At 41.5% G+C, this 19145-nt stretch overlaps 1 protein-coding gene across 2 annotated transcripts; it reads left to right on the top strand.

Annotated features, from left to right (window-relative positions):
- Window positions 1–42: 42 nt before the first annotated feature.
- THNSL1 (threonine synthase like 1) lies at window positions 43–9683 on the top strand. 2 transcript variants are annotated; one of them, XM_060248341.1, is made up of 2 exons: window positions 43–89; window positions 7371–9683. In XM_060248341.1, the coding sequence occupies exon 2, from the start codon at window positions 7411–7413 to the stop codon at window positions 9628–9630; it is 2220 nt and encodes a 739-aa protein (XP_060104324.1). In that variant the 5' UTR covers window positions 43–89; window positions 7371–7410; the 3' UTR covers window positions 9631–9683. The 2 variants fall into 2 exon arrangements, with proteins under 2 accessions (XP_060104324.1, XP_060104325.1); XM_060248342.1 differs by lacking the exon at window positions 43–89 and adding an exon at window positions 5076–5287.
- Window positions 9684–19145: the final 9462 nt, after the last annotated feature.

Below are 19145 nucleotides of genomic sequence, written 5' to 3'. Positions count from 1 at the left end.
CGCAAGCGCAACAACCCACTAGTGCCGGTGCGAAGAGGAGGAATCTGGAAACGACGTGGGAAACGCGCATGCGTGAGTGGGCACGGCTTGTAAGTGAGACTGTGGTTTAGAAATGGTGGTTGTGGTAGAATACGAAGTGTTGCTTGTGTGATGAAGTCCTGTTCTCCGGGAGGTGCGCTTGCCTCCCTTTTTTTACCCGTGAAAACGGGTTCCCGTCGTTATTCTCAATTGGGGGGAGTGGGGACGGCCAAATGCAGGGTTGGCCATTGTGTTCCTGCAGTAGGAGAGGCGAGCTACTTGCAACTCGAGGGCGGCTCCACTTTTAATCCACGGATGTGCAGCTTTTGCTGCGCTGAGTCTAGAGGAGCAAAGTTCACGCGAAGCGTCTTGCCTCAAAACAAGCCTTAAAGGCTTGCGAAGAAATAAGATAGGAGTCCTCTGGCTAGCGCAGTTCATTCCAGCGTAAAATTCAGGAGTCATAGTACACTCATATCTGGTGAAGTGACTTCTGATTCATGAAGGCTTATGTTAAATCTTGTTTGTTTTCAGGGAGCAGCTGCGTGCTGCAGCCTTAAGTTTAGTCTTAGAGTGCAGTCTTATGTAGAATTACTCCAGGTTAAACTCTGGAATTGCACTGCTGTAGCATAAGCTTTCATGCACTTACTTCTGTGACTGGTGATCCAGCCCATGAAAAATTATGCTACAAGAAATTCTAGTCTTTTAAGATTCTGCAAGAAACAGTGGGTTGTGTTGAAGTGACAAAGGAGCCCATATCCAAAGCTGGAATGTTTGGCCTTTCAAATAAAATTATGTATCTCCCTGCAGTATCAGCACAGTATTGTGAAACAGATAGAACTCCAGAAAGCCTGCTAATAAAAGTCCAACTGACAAACCAACACAGAATCACCATTGGTCTCATTCCTAGCTTTGAAGAGCCCTTTAGTTTGGAACTCTGGTTTGCTGTCATCCAAGAATTTTGAGCAAATCCAGACTGAAATTTCTTCTTGCCATGAGCAGGCACCTTTCTTGGCTATTGTGTTCCATTTTGAATTGAGCCTAGTATTTCCAAACTTGAAATCACTAGGTGTATCGCTCCTGTTCTTATATTCTGGAACAATTATGTTTTACGTGGCATAACTGGAGTGTTTCTTGTATGTTTTCATGACAGGCTCACATGTGGATTTTAATTCCTAGTTTGCATGCTTTTGTTAAATAATGAAGATTAGTTTTGAAGCTAATTGATTAATACCAGGGGTAATCTGTGGAAAAAGTGCTGGAGCTCATTAGCACAACTCATTTGCATAACTCATTTGTATATGCCACGCACCCCTGAGATCACCTGAAGGTGTACTAAATGATATCAGCTCAGCATCTACCTTAAAATGCTTCTTGAATTATAATTTTCATATTAAAACCTTACTCCTATCATACTTAATTTACTTTCTCCTATGTGGCCACAGTGGCATGATGAAGATTTCCATCTGTCTGCTTTATATGTTTTGGTTATTTCCCCATTTTTTGTGGGGAAAAATATTAGAAAGTTTGTCAAATCTTATAGTTCAGCAAAATTCTCACAGGGGGTTTGAACAATGGAGCCCAGAAGCAAGTATTGGTGGGGGGTGGGGGGAAGGGAAAGAAAGAGCACAATAAAATTTAGAGGTTCTGGAGCTCCATTCCTGTGAGCTCCTGCCGAAAATGAGGCCTGATTAATACAATTTAATACCATATGAAGCTGCCTTATACTGAATCAGACCCTCAGTCCATCAAAGTCAATATTGTCTATTCAGACTGCCAGTGGTTCTCCAGGGTCTCAGGCTGAGGTTTTTCACACCTACCTGTCTGGACTCTTTTTAGTTGGAGATGCTGGGGATTGAACCTGGGACCTTCTGCTTATGAAGCAGATGCTCTACCACTGAGCCACTGTCCCTCCCCTAGTAGCACGTGAGCATGCCTGCAACTCAGTGGTTATAGCATATGTTTTGCAGAAAGTTCAGTCCCTAGCATTCCCAGTTAGGAGAATCAGGCAGTAGAGAGGCCCTGGAGAGCTGCTGCCAGTGAGGGTAGGTAGTAGTGACCTTGATAGACAGGGGGTCTGATTCAGTATGACAGCTTCATGTGTACATATATCTGTGTAACAATATGACACAGAATAGCAATTCTCCTTTATCAGAAAGGCAGAAGCAGTCAGGTATGTGATATGCTGAGGTCAAACAGGACAGGTTCGATGACTCTTACAACAAAATATCAATTGTAAAAATAATATTGTATGCATGCGTTTATTGCCTGTGGCTTTGCAAGCGTGAATTACTTGAACAGTTGCAGCAGTGCCTTTGTGGGAGTCTAATGTGGACACCTGCAGGAATGTGTGTCATGTTTCAGCCTTTTTTCCCCTGGACTGGTGTGGATACATGGTACTAGACTAATAAAACATGTGAATTCTAGAAAGAGCACCATTTTCTGCAAAGCCAGCAGTTATTTTATTTAATTTATTTGGTAAATGTATATGCTACCTCTCCAGAGACTGCATGGCTGTAGATTTTTTTTTCTAGGAAAAGCTCTCTCAGATTGAACTCTGACATTCTGCTCTGCAACTCTGAGCTGGATATGGCATTTGCATTGTGCAATTTGCAATGGAAGGCTGACAGAGTTTATGGTCTCTGCTGTGAGTGCCTCCTGGCCTGATTTTGTTATTATTGGTCATCTATCACCTCTCCGCAAAGTCTAAACCTAGAGTTTCTAAATGAAAAATGGGTCTTTCCACAGACATGCAAGCTGCCCCTTGGAAAAAATAACTGCAGCCCATAGCCCAGTTCAGTTATTTGTACATGTGTGGTCATCCTGACCAAATATTTTTGTTTGTATCTGAGCTTATTGGTAACTTTTCATTTTGTAAAAGGAAGCAATGTATAATACAGAAACCACAATAAAAGCTCATACAAGGTAAAATAACACTGTTAAGCAGGCAAAATTGCTGTAAACATAAAAAGCTTAAAAGAAAAGCATCGTACAAATGACAAATAGTAATCAGTTGTTCAGCATCAAATGGCATTCAGTATAAAATGATTTTAATTTATTGATAAACTAGAACCCTTGGATTCCATGATGCTTACAGACACATTTCCTGGCAAGCAGCAAATGTTTTTAGAAAGTGAGTGGAGCCAGGTAGAACAGGCCTTCTGATTGGCTGTTGGAGATCTGTGAGACTTTTAAAAAAGTTGCTTCAACAACAGCTTCCACCAGAACACAAGGATCTTCACTGCATTACTGTGTGTTTGCAATAATTTTAAAAAGTATGTTCATTTTGAAAGACATCCTGCTAAACAGAGCTTCTGTCTGAAATTCTGAAAAGTCATGCATGCCATTACTCCCTGAGATTTTATGGTTGGTGGTGCTGTCTCTTGTTGCAGCCATTTTGTGGTTGCACTCACCACAGTGTCAGAATTCCAAAGTTGCCTGCATGCTGGAGACCCCTGAAGCAGTGCAAGGGGAAATAGCCTGATTGGAGCCTTTGTGTCTCAAATATTAGACAGCGAGGATATAGAACAAGGTTTGTGGCAGGCCCATAGTCAGGTGGGAGCACACAGGGTGACTCCCCTTCATGATTCTGCCCTTCCTTTACCCCTGAGTCTGCCCCTGCCAGCTTGTGCTGACCACAGCCATGGCTATGTGCAAGAGGAGCCTCGAGCAGGCAGGAAGGGCAGTGGGCAAGCTTGGCAGGTCTCTGCACTCTGGAACAGGCTGGATGGGAGGGGAAGAAATGAGATCTTCAAGTTCCTGATGGTACTGCTGCACTTGGTGGAGGGAGGGAGACTGGCTGGGCTCAGTGCAATGGAAGGCTGTGCAAAAGCCATGAAGGAGGCTTTTGTTAGGTTTGGCTGCTTAACTCAGCAACCCTGCAGTGATTTCAGACCTGGAGCTGTGGTCGTGATGAGTGCCACTGCACCCATCCATTGGCCACTTAGTGACGTCACCACATCAGGGACATGTGCACCTCCACTCCCCTGCCAAAAAAATTCTGGATACGGAGCTAGTTTGTAGATGCTTTCTAAGGTTCTAAATTGTTGGTTACTGATGTTAGTCTGCCTAGAATTGGACAGGCACTAAGGGACAGTTATTCTATGTCTTACCTGTATTGAGTAATATGTAAAAACTGGACAAAGTTGCTGGATGGCCCAAGGAAAATGGCGTAAAGATGTAGAGTTAGTATAACACCATTATTGTATTGGAAATCTACCACTGATGGACTAATCAAAATCAAGGAGCAGAATGCATTGGGAGAATGAAGCGTTACTGAAATGAATACCTGTGGAGAAGCTTGCATGCGTGAACTTCCTGTTGGGTTGTCTCCTATCTGGATCCTGTTTTGGTTTGGAGAGCCAGACATATGCCCTACAGAAAATTTACAGGGGTGCCAGACCAGTATATGGGTTCATATACTTAAAAAAAATCTATTTAAAAATACTCTTATTTCCCCCTCTCCCCCCGTATGTATTTTTAAAAGGGAATTTTACTCACTATGCTCAAATGCTGAGTAAGTGCTGGTTACTTTAAAACCAATCTTGCTGCTTATACTCTTCTAATTCAGTTGTGTGGCTTACTGTGTAAACACTTAAATTGGAAATATTCTTACCGCACAATTATCATTAATATCCATTGAATTGTAGCCTTAAGTGACATTGCAGTACTCAGTAGGGGCCCTGTTCGTGAATGGCAGTCTTGATCTTAACACATAAGTAGTGATTTGCAAATGTTGACAATTTCCACGGAGGCAGTTTGCAGCCCATTAAACTCTTGACAGCTTTCTCTAAAAAATCAAGTTTTCCTTCACTTGCCTGAGTTTTGTAGAGAAGATTTATAGTATTATGTTTCATCAGAGCAAAATATTTTGAATTTTGAAAAGTGCAGGATTCACAAAAGGTTTCCCCAGTCTTCTGTCTGTTGCATAATTGTGTGCTCTGGGTGTTGTTTGCAGTTCATGTTGATGCTGCTGTCGACTTCCCTGAGCAAACAAAATGAATCCACTCTTGGCAACATGTGTGTATTTATCGGTGCCGTTGAGCATTTTTTTGCGCCTGTGCTTGTTCATTTGTTCCCTCTGGAGATCAGTCTCTTGGATCGCATTTGCTTCTTTCTCTTGTTCTATCTCTTTTATTCAGTTCTGTTTATATTAAGGGGGGGGGGGGCACCCAAACGCGGTTCCTGGACAAGAGCACGTCACAGATACTGCTTGTTTTTTGTAATATCTGCCCAGAAGATAACTGGATGCACTTGAGACACTTTTGTAACTGTAAGTTGTGACTTGTTAATTTAAACATCATTGCTGAGTGTTTGTGTTTTAAAGGAAGAATGTACATGTGTAGGCTTGATAGAGGTTTTATATTTAAAAATCTCAGCTGTACACTGATGTTTACAGTCTGATGTTTGGTAATAAAGTGGAAATGGTAATAAAGTGGAAATGAATTCCCCCTCCCTTGGACTCTTTTAAATAAAATGTTATGGTTTAACCCCAGTTCTGCTGAAGTCTATGGCCACTTTCCCTGTTTTGCTAACCTGTCATTAGCTTTAATTTTTGCAAAATATACATGTATGTGTGTGCACAAATCTGTGGAGGAAGGGGTGTATAATTAATGACTAAATAAAAAACATAATATAATAAATAATGGTATAAATAAGCAATAGTATGTTGTAAAATAATAATGAATTATAAATAAATAAAATAACTATATATTCAGCTGCTTCTGAATATATATATATGTATACATTCAGAAGCCACTGAGAATTTTTAAAAGTGATCCTAGGAATGTTATCTGCCTTAAGTCCATGTTACTTTTGCATTGGTTGTAGGTCAGCAGATTTAACAGATTCTGTTCTGCCCTGTTGCGGTTAGCAGCCAAGACAACAGATAAATATATGCCACATACAAAATATGAAGTAATGCTTTACAATTACAAAGCATTATTATATGTATATGAAAGCAGAATAATTTTTGTATATACGGTTACTGTTGAGACTGGAAACTTTGCAACAAGTGCACATGTCAGAGGCGAAATGTTGGTTTCTGCAAAGATAGTAGAAGGCAAAATTCTATAAAATTCATATCTCCTGTTTATTCTTGAAAATGATCTAATGTGGTATAAAAGATATGATATCTTGTTAAAAAGCATGCTCACCTGATGGAGGAAAAGAACAATCAGAAGCACAGAAACTTATAGCTGGTTGTTACCTCAAAGAGAAGGCCCCGTGGTGCAGAGTGGTAAAGCTGCAGTACTGCAGTCAAACTCTCCACTCATGACCTGAGTTCGATCCCGGTGGAAGCTGGGTTCAGGTAGCTGGCTCAAGGTTGACTCAGCCTTCCATCCTTCTGAGGTCAGTAAAATGAGTACCCAGCTTGCTGAGGGGAAAGTATAGATCAGGGGTGGCTAACAGTAGCTCTCCAGATGTTTTTTGCCTACAACTCCCATCAGCCGCAGCCAGCATGGCCAATGGCTGGGGCTGACGGGAGTTGTAGGCAAATACATCTGGAGAGCTACCGTTGGCCACCCCTGGTGTAGATGACTGGGGAAAGCAATGGCAAACCACCCCGTAAAAAGTCTGCCATGAAAACGTCATGATGTGAGGTCACTCCAGAGTTGGAAACAATTGGTGCTTGCACAGGGGACTACCTTTACCCTTTTTAACCTCAAAGATGGTCCAAACCCTGCATAACTCAGGAAATTCACAAACCCCACCCCCCCAGTGCTGGATTAAACTCTGTGTAGGCCGCTCGGCAGTCAAAATCTTGGGAGGGGGCTCGCAAATTATCTCAGAGTCTGAGTGCCCACCCCACTGCCTACAGCCCCTGCTGCAGCCTGCAGACACCTTCTTAAAAGCCCTTTTTACTAAACTACAGGGGAGAGACAGAGAGAGGCAAACTTGGCAACAATGCCAGCAGCATCCACGCCATGCATGTCTAGAAAAGAGCAGTTGAGTTGCTGGCTGTTTGTGCAGACTGGGAGGGCTGCAAGCAGGGGGGAAACTGGGGGTTGGGAGCCAGCCTGGGGCTCTTAAAGGTGTGGGGGCCCATAGGTCAGTGCCTGCTTGGCCTAATTGTTAATCTGGCTCTGCCACCCCCACCCCTGATAATCCCTGCTCTATGCCCAGAGGAAAGCAAAAACCTCCAGGATACTTAGTCAATCTGGTTTGGAGGAAAATTCCTTCCTGATCCCAGAGTAACAATCAGCATTACCCTTAATATATAAGAAAGGGCCAAAGAGCTGAGCACTGACTCATCGCTTCCTGTCGCCCTCTTTAGTTTCTACGTAGGGATTTTAACTGTCTAAAGCTTAACTTTTTTGATTGCTAACTGTATGTTTCCTCTTCTCTCTTCAAAGCTTTTCAATATCTTCTGCAATTGGCTTGGAAGCAAAAAAGATGTTTCACATGACATGGAATCAGCCTCTGAAACTAATGAGTTGCACCACTGCATCCGATGTATATTTAAAACTGATGTTTTCAAGAGCCTTTTCGCGTTCATGGAAGTCGTGGATGTCAATCCACTCTCTTATTGGGGACAAGAATATTGTTCTAATGGGACCTCCTGGAGCTGGGAAAACAACAGTAGGGAAAATTGTAGGGCAGAAACTAGGCTGCAGTTTCATAGATGTAGACGACGATGTCCTTGAAAAAACATGGAATATGCCTGTGTCAGAGAAACTGAAGGTTGTTGGTAAGGAGCAATTTTTAGAAGAGGAAGGAAAAGCCCTATTAAGCCTTTCAACGTCAGGCAGTGTAGTTTCCCTTACCGGGTCTAACCCAATGCATGTTGCCAGTATGCAGCACGTGAAGAAAAATGGGATTGTAGTATATCTGGATGTACCTACTCAAAGCATAATGGATCGACTGAAATTAATGAAAGTTGACCGTATTGTAGGTCAGGGTTCCAGTACCTCATTGAAAGACATACTTCAGTTTAGGAAGCAATTTTACAAAAAATGGTATGATGTCCGGGTTCTTTGTGAAAATGGGATTACAGCCACAGCTGTGGCAGAAAAAGTGCTTTGTGCAGTTGAGCGGTATCAGGATTCAGAATCAGAGTGCTTAATTTCAACCAGAAGTCTTCAGTGTGATGACAATAGTGAGCAAAAGCACTCTGTTAAATTCTTCAGTGATGCTGTTGTTGAAGGCTTAGCACCTGATGGTGGACTCTTTGTTCCTTTGATGGGACTTCCAAAATTCACCGCTGGAGAATGGCAGCGTTTATTAGGGGCAACCTATGCAGAAAGAGCTCAGCTTATATTGGAAAGATGTATACATCCTGCTGATATACCTGCTCCTGAACTGTGGGCCATTGTTGAGGCTGCATATGGACAAAACTTTGCATGTTCTAAAATTGCCCCTGTTAGACATCTGACTAGCAATCAGTTTCTTCTGGAGCTCTTTCATGGACCAACTGCTTCATTTAAAGATTTGGCACTACAATTAATGCCTCATGTGTTTGCATACTGCATTCCCAAAACCTGCAATTATTTAATCTTGGTAGCTACTTCTGGTGACACAGGAAGCGCAGTTCTAGATGGTTTTAATCGTCTTACAGAGGCAGACAAGCAAAGAATTGCAGTGGCCACCTTCTTTCCTGAGAATGGAGTCAGCCAGATACAGAAATCACAGATGATTGGCTGCCAGGGTAAAAATACAACCGTAATTGGCGTCCAATCAGATTTTGATTTTTGCCAATCTGCCATCAAAAAAATGTTTTCCAATTCAGATTACACAGGTTTTCTCACTGTAGAATACGGAACTGCTTTGAGTGCAGCAAATTCTATAAACTGGGCGCGACTGCTTCCCCAGGTGGTTTATCATGCTTCAGCTTACCTTGACCTTGTTGAACAAAACGTTATCACTTTCGGCTATCCTGTAGACATCTGTATTCCAACAGGAAATTTTGGCAACATATTAGCAGCCGTATATGCAAAAACCATGGGTATCCCGATAAGAAAGTGTATCTGTGCTTCCAATCAGAACAACGTATTGACTGATTTTATAAGGACAGGGCTGTATGACCTAAGGGGAAGAAACTTAAAACAAAGTTCATCACCAGCAATAGACATCTTGAAGTCTTCCAACCTCGAGCGGCAGTTGCACCTGATTGTTAATGGCGATGGACCACTGGTGGCACAGTTATTTAGCAATCTGGAAAAACAGCTCTACTTCCAGTTGCAGAAGGAGTTCCTTGAAAAACTTCAGCAAGACCTTGTGGCTGATTGGTGTTCTGAGGAGGACTGTCTGGATGCGATCCACTCTGTGTACAATTCCACAGGGTATATCTTGGACCCACACACAGCCATTGCAAAAGTAGTTGCTGATCGAGTACAAGATAAAACCTGCCCAGTTATCATTTCATCTACTGCTCATTATTCCAAATTCGCACCTGCTATCCTCCAGGCACTGAGAATGGGAGAAATAAAACAGACTCCATTAAGTCAGCTTCACTTGTTAAACTCCTACAAGCCTTTGCCACCAGTCCACAGGGGCTTATTAGAGACTATGGAAAAGAATAAGCAACAGAGCCATCAGGTCTGTGCCGCTGACATGAATGTCCTTATGGAGCATGTCGAAGCCTTAATACAAAAACAGTTCATGAAGGTTTCCTGAGGCTCAGTTGGTCTTGGTTATATAAATCCATTTTGAATATTGTTTCACAAAAAGCATGCTTTGATAAATGTTTGGTGAACAGTGTGTTAAGTTTAGTGATCGTATTGCCTAAACCATTTGTGTGAGAAAATGTTGAATAAGAACATAAGCATAGCCCTGCGGGATCAGACCAATGGTCCACCTAGACCAGCTTCTGGTCTCACACAGCAGCCAACTAGTTCCTCTGGAGTGCCAGCAACAGGGCATAGAGACCCAGGCCTTCCCATGATGTTGCCTCCTGGCTCTAGGATTCAGAGGCTTAGTGCCTCTGAATGTGGAAGTTCCCCTCAGTCACCATAGCAAGTAGTCACTGACGGACTTATTCTCCATGAATCTATCTTAACCTGTTTGAAAGCTGTTTATTCCTATGGCCATCACTACGTCCTCTGGCAATGCAACCTTAAGAAATCAAGCAAGTGAAAGGTAAGGACCCCATAGAACAAATATGGGCAATTTGAGGTCAAGTCTCAGCTCTGCCACAGATCTATTCTGTAATCTTCAGCAAGTCCCACTCCCTCAGACTCAGTTTTCAGCTGCAAAATTGGAATAATAGAGACCTAGTCCACAGGGATCTCTCCAATAGCCAACTTGAGAAAGATGCAGAGCACTTGACTACTGATCATGTGGATAGCAATGTCAGTGAGACAAATAGTGATAGCCTTAGTAAAAGTAATCACTATGGCATCTGTCCTGGTAGGTTCTGGGTGCCTATGCAAGGCTGCCCTAGTAACTGTGCTAATATTTTCCATGTGGATTTTTTCAAGTAACAGTTTTTCTTTTGGGAATAACATAATTCTTAAGGATGATATGCCTAGCTGTTTTGTACCACCCCAGTAACTTCTGGCAATCCTTTCATGGTAACCAGGGGTGGAATTATAGCAGGAGCTCCTTTGCATATTAGGCCATACACCCCTGATGTAGCCAATTCTCCAAGAGCTTGCAAAAAAGAGCCTTGTAAGCTCTTGGAGGATTGGCTACATCAAGGGTGTGTGGCCAAATATGCAAAGGAGCTCCTGCTAGAATTCCACGCTTGATGGTAACAATCCATATGGAACTTTCTTTTATGAAATGTTTAACATTTTGTTCAAGATTTGTTGGTCATGTAGTAGTGGGACAGGATGATTTCCAAACAGAGCCAACCTTCAAGATAGATTTCTGCAAGTCATTTAGGAGAAGGAAGCAGTTACGCGAACTGCCTGCAGGTGTGATATTCTTGAAAATCACCTTGTGGCCTTTGTATAGATATGTGGTAGGTCTTTATAGTAGGCCAAAGAACCCCATGAAAAGTGAGACATAGCTGAAAAACTGGATACAGGTTCATCTAGTTTATCAAAACTAAACATCTGTGCTGATCTTATATGATTGTCTAAATTATGTAACATGCTTAATTGGTGTTGCTTTGAACACAGCAAAATTGATTTTTTCGCAAGCAACAGTTTTACCTTTAAGAATAACATTTTTTTTTACCATTCCAGTAACTTTTGGCAATCCAATTCCATGGTGGAAGAATTTATGCCCATAGAGTGTGACTTCCCTGCCCCCGTCCTCTGGTAAAAAGTGGCAAAAAGTGCCCCCCATGCTGCTCCCAGGGGATGGAGGACCCCAGAAATAGCTTTTGGGGGAATTGTAAGTTTGCTATAGGAAGGAGGAATGAATAAAAATCACCACCATTCCTGGCAGGTGTGGAATTTTTAAAGCTGATCCAAGCCATAGAAGTAACCGTGTCAGATATTTTATGAGGGGAAATGTACTCAAGAGATGTAAAGGTGTGTTTGTCTCAAAGTCATAATGACTGCATGATTTAACTGCAGAAACCAGAACTGAGATAAGCAGCCGCGTTAAAGAGCTCTTTGTTTCACTTCACCTCATAAAGATGCAAAACTGTGTGGAATTGAGCTGGGATGTTGTATTCCCCCCTCCCCTTTCTGTTAATTGTTTTTTATGGTAATATTCACTGATAGCTTATATTTTTTTTCTCTGTTGTTAAGACTTTGGGGAAATGAAAAGCTCGGTCTGCCTGCCCTAAACTGCATCCTCAAAGAGAACCAGCATGCCAACCTGATACTGATTTCCAGTTTAATTTCCCAAACACTGATTTGAATGGTTCCTCAGCCGCATCTGGATGGCCAGCAAAGGAATTTTAAATTGTTCTTTGAGGACCTTAATTTGTGAATAATTCTTTGTGAGACATTATTTGTGTAAGAGAACAGCTTTCAATTGTAACCTTGTTATATTCAATTCTTAGCCACAAGGTGGCATTCTTAACTGTTTACAATTTAATAACATTTCAGCATTTGGTCCTGTACTCAGAAACCCCATTAAGTTATTTCTGTTGTTTAACAGAAAGATTAAACCAAGTAAAAAATAGTTAGTCTAATTAGTTACATTCCATTAAGATAGATCTAGTAGAAATAGGAAAAAGTAGCTCACATTTTAAATACTGTCGGGACAGCTTGTCCTGTTATTTTCAACCGCGATGAGTTCCATGGAAAGAAGGAAGTCTGGCATGGATCTTGTGTCTTAGTCAGTATAATGTAGTTAGCGGTTACTAACCAGTGCTGGATTTACTCTGGTGATTGTAAATCTTAGGGGTCCCCAGTGTCATACCTATGGGTGCCAGAGTGCCCACCAAGTATTTTTAGAAACTGGGTGGACTAGGTGAGGGCTTGTGCCCAGTAGGGCATCTGAACTGGGAATCTGATTGCCTGAGCTGATGTTTTAAAAGTTGTTTCAGCAGCTTCTGTTTCCACAATACAAGGATCTTCACTGTATGACTGAAAGTAAGCTATGTGTAAACAAGAAAATACTTTTAAACAATATCTTCATTTAAAAGGGCTTGCCATTAAACAGAGCTTCTGCCTGAAATACGGACATGACATTTGCTCTACCTCCTGCAGCAATCGTTTATTAGTTGTGCCCACTGCCCTCTCTCAGAATTCCAAAGGTGCCCATAGGCTCAGAAAGGTGGGGGAGCCGTGGTGTATGTGATGGGTTCAGGTTCCTGCTTCTTTCCTATCTAGTTTGATGCAGCTGGGAATAGTAGCACAATGTTGGTTGACTCCTAAGTGTGCGTTGCTTCCTTCTCTTGTTCCTTGATGCTCAGAATCGCCTTACTAATTACGTCATTGCTGGAGTCATAGGTATACATTTTAAAAAACGTTTCTATTGCAATTACAACTAGGGATGATTCTTCAAATTTGTCATCAACGCTGTTTCAACCAGAAACATTCCCATCATTTCTCCTTTGTGCAAACTGAGCCCATTATTCTTATTGTTTTCACCATCGTTTTATTCCTTGCCATAGTTTCCCCATAAAATGTATGCAACTTGCCAACATGTGTCAAATCACCATCCTGTGTATACTATGTGTTAGAAATACTGTATTTTGTATAAATATTCTTTACATTTGGTGTTAAAACATACTGTCCACAATAAAAATACATTTTTAATATTTTGGAAACCTATTATTTAAGAAGAATTTTTCTGAGCAACATCAAGCCACTGTGAGAGGCATATTATCCTGTTTTCCTGTCTTTCCTTCTCTGAATGTCTGGGGAGTAATGAAATGGACGAGAGTCTGCTCTTCTTGCTTCAGAGAGCATGAATCCTGTCAGGATCAATCCCTTGCCAGTTTCAGAAAGTGAATATGGCAGCAGGAATGGAAGGATGTGGCAGCACACTTTCTGAGCAGTGATCTTGAACCTGTTGATTCCTCTTGCAGGCAGGGTTGCCAGCCTCCAGGTGGAGCCTGGAGACCTGATTTTGGAACTAATTTCCAGGCTACAGGGATCTCTTCCTTGGAGAAAATGTCTACTTTGGAGGATGAACTCTACATAGCATCATACCATGCTGAAGCCCTTCCCCTCCCCAATCCCTGCCCTCTTCAGGCTCCACCCCCAAAATCTCCAGGTATTTTCCCAACCAAGAGCTGACAACCATAGTTGCAGTGACACACTAACTGTGACTGGTTAAAGCCCTGCACCTCCACGTGAAGACCTGGATCTAACACTACAACCAGGCTGCTAACCCAATCTTGAAAGGGGTGCTGGTATCTCCACCTAATCAAGCTGATTTCCACAAGTTCCAGCTGGTCTGCTTTCCATCAAAATTTCTCAGCTGTAAGTTGATTGAGCTTCAATTTACTGGTCCTCATCCAAACCATTTCCAATTCCAGACAAGAATTCAGCTGCTTCACCTGCCTCTGTTGAAAAGATAGAGACAGGTGGCATCTGCAATCTGTTGACGTTTTACTGTAAAGGCCAGGACAAAATGAAACAATCTTTTGAGACTTTCATACTATGTCATTATGGTTAGTGTAGGATGCAAAACAGAAGATAAACATTTAATTGAGGTGTCCATTCTGGCTGATGATATTTTGCACTTACATTGTGGACTGACCTAACCAATATTTCTTGAGTTTTATGAATGTGGGGGGTGGGGAGGAACCTCAGTCTTCCTTGTTAATAGTGGTTAGGTATTGTGGTGTTTTAGTTGTTGTTTTGGCTTTGTAATTTTATTCTTTGCTATCAGAATTCGGAATACATTGGCTAAATCATGTGCAAGTTACATCAAGGGTGAACATCAGTAACTTCATTCATAGAAAGGTGTATGCAAGTGCATAGACTGACTGAACCAACAGGGGAATCCACACATTGCCCAGTGAACAAGTTATTTAAGCAATGTTGGAGAATGTGCATGATGGACATTGTCAATGCACTGCATGTGCATAAGTATGTACAATGGCAGGTCAGTGTATACATTCTCTGATCACTGTGCACATTGCTGGGCTGTGTATGAAATGTATATGGAGGCCATGCACATTAGCCTGAAAAGGCATAAGTCTTCACATATACCAATATCTGTTGTCAGTTATGCTCACTGCTGAGTCAAGGTATAAAATATATCAGTGCTGTCAGTTATAATTACATGTTGTTTTAGGAATGTGTGCAGTTTCTGGGTTTAAGCATATTCAGCCATCATTAATCCCAACATACACAAGGCTGAAGGTTGGGATCTATACTATTTTTTTTTTAAAGTGTGAGACAGAGAGAAACAAAATGCAAATGAAGGGAGATGAACCCTGCCCTCTCCCTCACAGTACCTCACTGTTTTGCGGCTCTTAGAAGAAAAATTCTTTCATTTACAGCAGGCAGCCCAGTAAGGGGGACAGGATTTAGCAATACTTCTTCCCATAAAGTCCTTAACTCTACATTAGACGAAAGCAGATGAACATGTGTATAAATAGGTATGGGTCCACTTGTCAAATCTTTTTTGGTATATCATTGGAAACTACCTTATTAACTTTAATACAAATTTAATTTCTGGGAAATATGCAAAAAAATCTTGCTTGGATCCCAGGTGTTGGGACTTGTTTTTCCATTCTTATTTTTTTGAAACTCATGTCCATTAATGCAGGAGGCTCAGATGTTTGTGTCTTTAAATTCCCACTCAGCTTCTTTTTATTGTTTATGGAGTGTCCTGCTACTTCAAGTTTGCTTACCCATCCCAAGTTCTTGGAAGCAACATGAATATGTTTAGTCAGAGTAGATTTTATATATAAAAGTACTTTTCCAAATGGAGAAATGAATCTGTAAAGAAAACATCTCTGTAACTATTAAAGGTTTGGAGTGTCATTGAAGCCACCTTGGCTTGTTTTGTTTGTTGTTTGCAAAGCAGCTGCTTGAGGAAGACACTCAAATCTTTCATTGTCACATATCATAAACTCATCTTAGCAGAACAGTTTTTTAATTCTCTTGAGTCTGTTCTTACAAAAGAATTCTAAACCGTTTTCGATGGAGTAAATTTAATGCTATATTAAACTCAGTTACAATCATGAACTAAAAATGATTTAATGGAAGCTTTGCAGTGACTATATTAAAATCCATTCAGGCTGATTGCTTGTTCTGGAGTTGTGTTGACTCTCTTGACTTTGACATATTATGATGTGCCCATATTTCAGCTGGCAGGCAGAGAGGTAGCTCCTTTTCTGAGGACTACCAGGTGGTAGATGGCTTTGTGCATTGTCAAAGCAACCATTTTAAAGGGGAGTAACTAAAGCAGGGAAAGTGTGTGTGGAGGTGGGTTTGGATTCTGAATGAAACACTTTAAAGTAATTAAGAATTAAGTCATTCCCAGTACAGCCCTAAGCGGAGTTACAGCCATCTAGGACAGTGGACCAAAGGGGGCTTGGTTAAGACAAGCTTTTATGTGGTAAATATAACTATAATGGAATTTATGCTCTTCAGCTTCTGATGTAAGTATTCCAGCTTTTCCTCAGTTATCATAAATGGCATACAGTTTTGCTTCAGGCCCCTAATTTTCTTCCCCTTACATCTGATAATGATTCCTATTAGTGTCTGTGAGTATTTACTATTCAAATATTTAAAGGCTGTACTTCAGGTGGGTACAAAGAAATGAACAACTAATAGAATAACAGCACAGATATACCTGATTTTTAATGGGAGTTACACTTACACACATACTTGACATGGATTTCAGTTCCTCTTGTGGACTACAGAATCAAATCAAGTCTGCTGAAGAAGACGGGTATCAAAAATAAACTGATACTAGCACAGAGATGAGATCTTGCTAGTGAAGGGGTTTTTTTTTTTTACACAGACCCATAATAGTAAATGTTTCTCTCTCCTTTGAACCCCCCACCCCCACGTCGTATCATATCTGGAACATATTTGTGCTGGAGAATATCCAGCAGTGTCTCTTAGGCCACTCTGAACTGATTCATGATGGACTTCTCCTATGCAGCTGGAAATGGCATTGATGGATGTCCCTACTGGTAGAGGGAGAATCTGGAGTCAAATTACCGTCCAGAATGCTGTCCTAAACCACTGGCTGAAAGAATGGAGCTTGAAGCAGAAGTGTGCACCCCAAAATCCTCAAACTGAAAATAGAAACAAAAATTGCCATTTGGGGTTATTACCAAGATTTCCTGAACAGTAAACACAAATCCAGGATTCTTAAGCATGAAAAATACATCCTGAAAAAAAATGTTGTTTTTCATGTTTGAGTGCTTACCATCATCATCAGCAAGAGTCTTATTTTTCTTTGATTCTCCTGATTTCCTAACCAGTTGCATTTTCCCCTTCTAGGGGATCAAGCTGCTGCAACTTGAACTAAAACTTCACATCAATGTTTCCTTGGGCAAGTTGTTTATCATCCAAAGTGGAATTAGAACAGCTTCTTGAGATGTCAGGGCTCAGAAACATTTTGTCCAAGTGCTGTGAACTCCTCTAGCTGTACAGAAATCTTTGGCTGGCTGTAGCAGCTATCAGTTCTGGTCACTGTTGCAGGCACTAGGAGACTTCTGCTCCAGTTATCTCTTCTGACTTGAAGGTGGTAGGGACTGCCAAAAAGGGTAGAAGAAGAAGAAGATATTGGATTTATATCCTGCTTTCCACTCCGAAGAGTCTCAGAGCGGCTCACAATCTCTTTTACCTTCCTCCACAACAGACACCCTGTGAGGTGGGTGGGGCTGGAGAGGGCTCTCACAGCAGCTGCCCTTTCAAGGACAACCTCTGCCAGAGCTATGACTGACCCAAGGCCATGTTAGCAGCTGCAAGCGGAGGAGTGGGGAATCGAACCCGGTTCTCCCAGATAAGAGTCCACACACTTAACCACTACACCAAACTGGCTCTCCAGTACATAGGATATGATGGCTGCAGTATAGCTGAAGGCAGGAGCTTGCCTCTTTACGTTTGTGTAATAATTGTTAGAACCTGTAGCTGCTTCAAGAGACCTGGGGCTTTTGAATACACTTGGAACTATTTCACAATCTCCTGTGTGGACAGGAAGTGCTCGTAGTTTTTTAGGACATGGCCTCAGCATCTAAACTAGACTCATCTCATAGCTGTAACTCAGAACTGAAGTGGAAAAATACTTTCCGCTGTTTTCATATGAATTTTGCTGTGGGCCAACCATTTATGCTTTGCTGGTGCTACTAGCATGAGAATTTAAAGAATGTGTGGGAATTCTGTTGTTGCGCTAGACCTTTCTTTCTGTTCTGATTATACTTTACAGCGTGTGGTTGTCAGATCTCAGCTGTGCTGAATGGCAAGTAGCTCAGGGTTGCAAAGACCAACTATTGTACCCTGGAGACTAGAACATTGCAGCATAACAGCTGAGTTGGAGAGGCTTCTCAAGAGAACTGAACAACCAGCCATCTTTTGCCAAACAGCATGGGGCCTTACAAGATAAAAGACCAGGATAAGAACAATTTACAAAGTGTGTGGATGAAGTGACGGATCCAGGTGGGCCAGCCGTGTGGGTATGAAGCAATAGAACAAAGTAGGAGTCCAGTAGCACCTTTAAGACCAACAAAGTTTTATTCAGAATGTAAGCTTTTGTTTGCATGCATACTTATTCAGACAAGGAATGAAGTACAGTGAGCAGAGCTACATATAGTTGGTGGGCAGTGGTTTAGAATGCAACAAGTGAGTCCATTTCCACCACCACTCCTTTTAGTGATAGCTGATTAGCGCATAAAAATAAGCAAAGATGAGGAGGGCACAGCAGGATGGGTGACTATACAACTATTCCTGTCTGCTTTTGGAATCATGGATGTCTTTTCTGATTTCAGTGATCCAAGGAAGGGCTGTAAATCTGCAAAATATAAAGGTCCGCTCTTTGGTGTATTAAAGCTTCAGTTGGGAAAAAATATTGCTGCATTTTAAAATTTCTGGGAAAGATCCAGATATTTCCTTCTGCTAAGTGAAGAGTTTTTCTTTGATAAAACACAGCTCTTCCGATAAATGTAAAGGGAGTGCTGATCCTAATCACAGTGGTTTATTTATTTATTTATTTTATTTATTTATTTATATTGGGATTTATACCCCGCCCTTCGCACCGAAGTGTCTCAGGGCGGCTTACAACATGATAATTCAAATACTACAATTTAAAACACTTAAAACATCTGGTTCCTTTATACCAGATAATAGCTAGCAATATTATCAACTCTAGGATTACTTTATAATGAGCAATACTCTTATGCAGGGCTTTTTTTAGCAGGAACAAAGTTCTGGCTGGGTTGGCACCAGGGGATGTGGCTTAATATGCAAATGAGTTCCTGCTGGGCCTTTTCTACAAAAAATGCCCTGCTCTTACGATTGATACCTTATTAAAAATTATCAATATTGTTTTTAGTATTCCTTTTTTTAATTAGTAAGTACATTCAGAGACCAATACTAAGCAGAGCTGCTTAGGGGTACTCAGCAGAGCTTACTCTCAGGAAAACATTATTAGGATGAATTGCACTGCTATCATACAATGCAGCTTCAGAGGTATTCCTATCTGGGGCTACCCAATGAGAAATATAAGCAGGGCTTTTTTTGTAGCAGGAACTCCTTTGCATATTAGGCCACACCTCCCTGATGTAGCCAGTCCTCCTGGAGCTTACAGTAAGCCCCGTGCGAAGAGCCCTGTAAGCTCTTGGAGGATGGCTACATCAGGGGTGTGTGGCCTAA

The sequence above is a fragment of the Heteronotia binoei genome, chromosome 10 (assembly GCF_032191835.1).
Source record: "Heteronotia binoei isolate CCM8104 ecotype False Entrance Well chromosome 10, APGP_CSIRO_Hbin_v1, whole genome shotgun sequence".
In the NCBI taxonomy this organism is placed as follows: domain Eukaryota; kingdom Metazoa; phylum Chordata; class Lepidosauria; order Squamata; family Gekkonidae; genus Heteronotia; species Heteronotia binoei.
Note: the sequence above shows the minus strand (reverse complement) of the source record. Positions and strands in the feature narration are given on the sequence as shown.

Coding starts and splice junctions, on each gene's coding strand:
- THNSL1 (XM_060248341.1), top strand. CDS start 7,411: ATGTTTCACATGACATGGAATCAGCCTCTGAAACTAATGAGTTGCACC.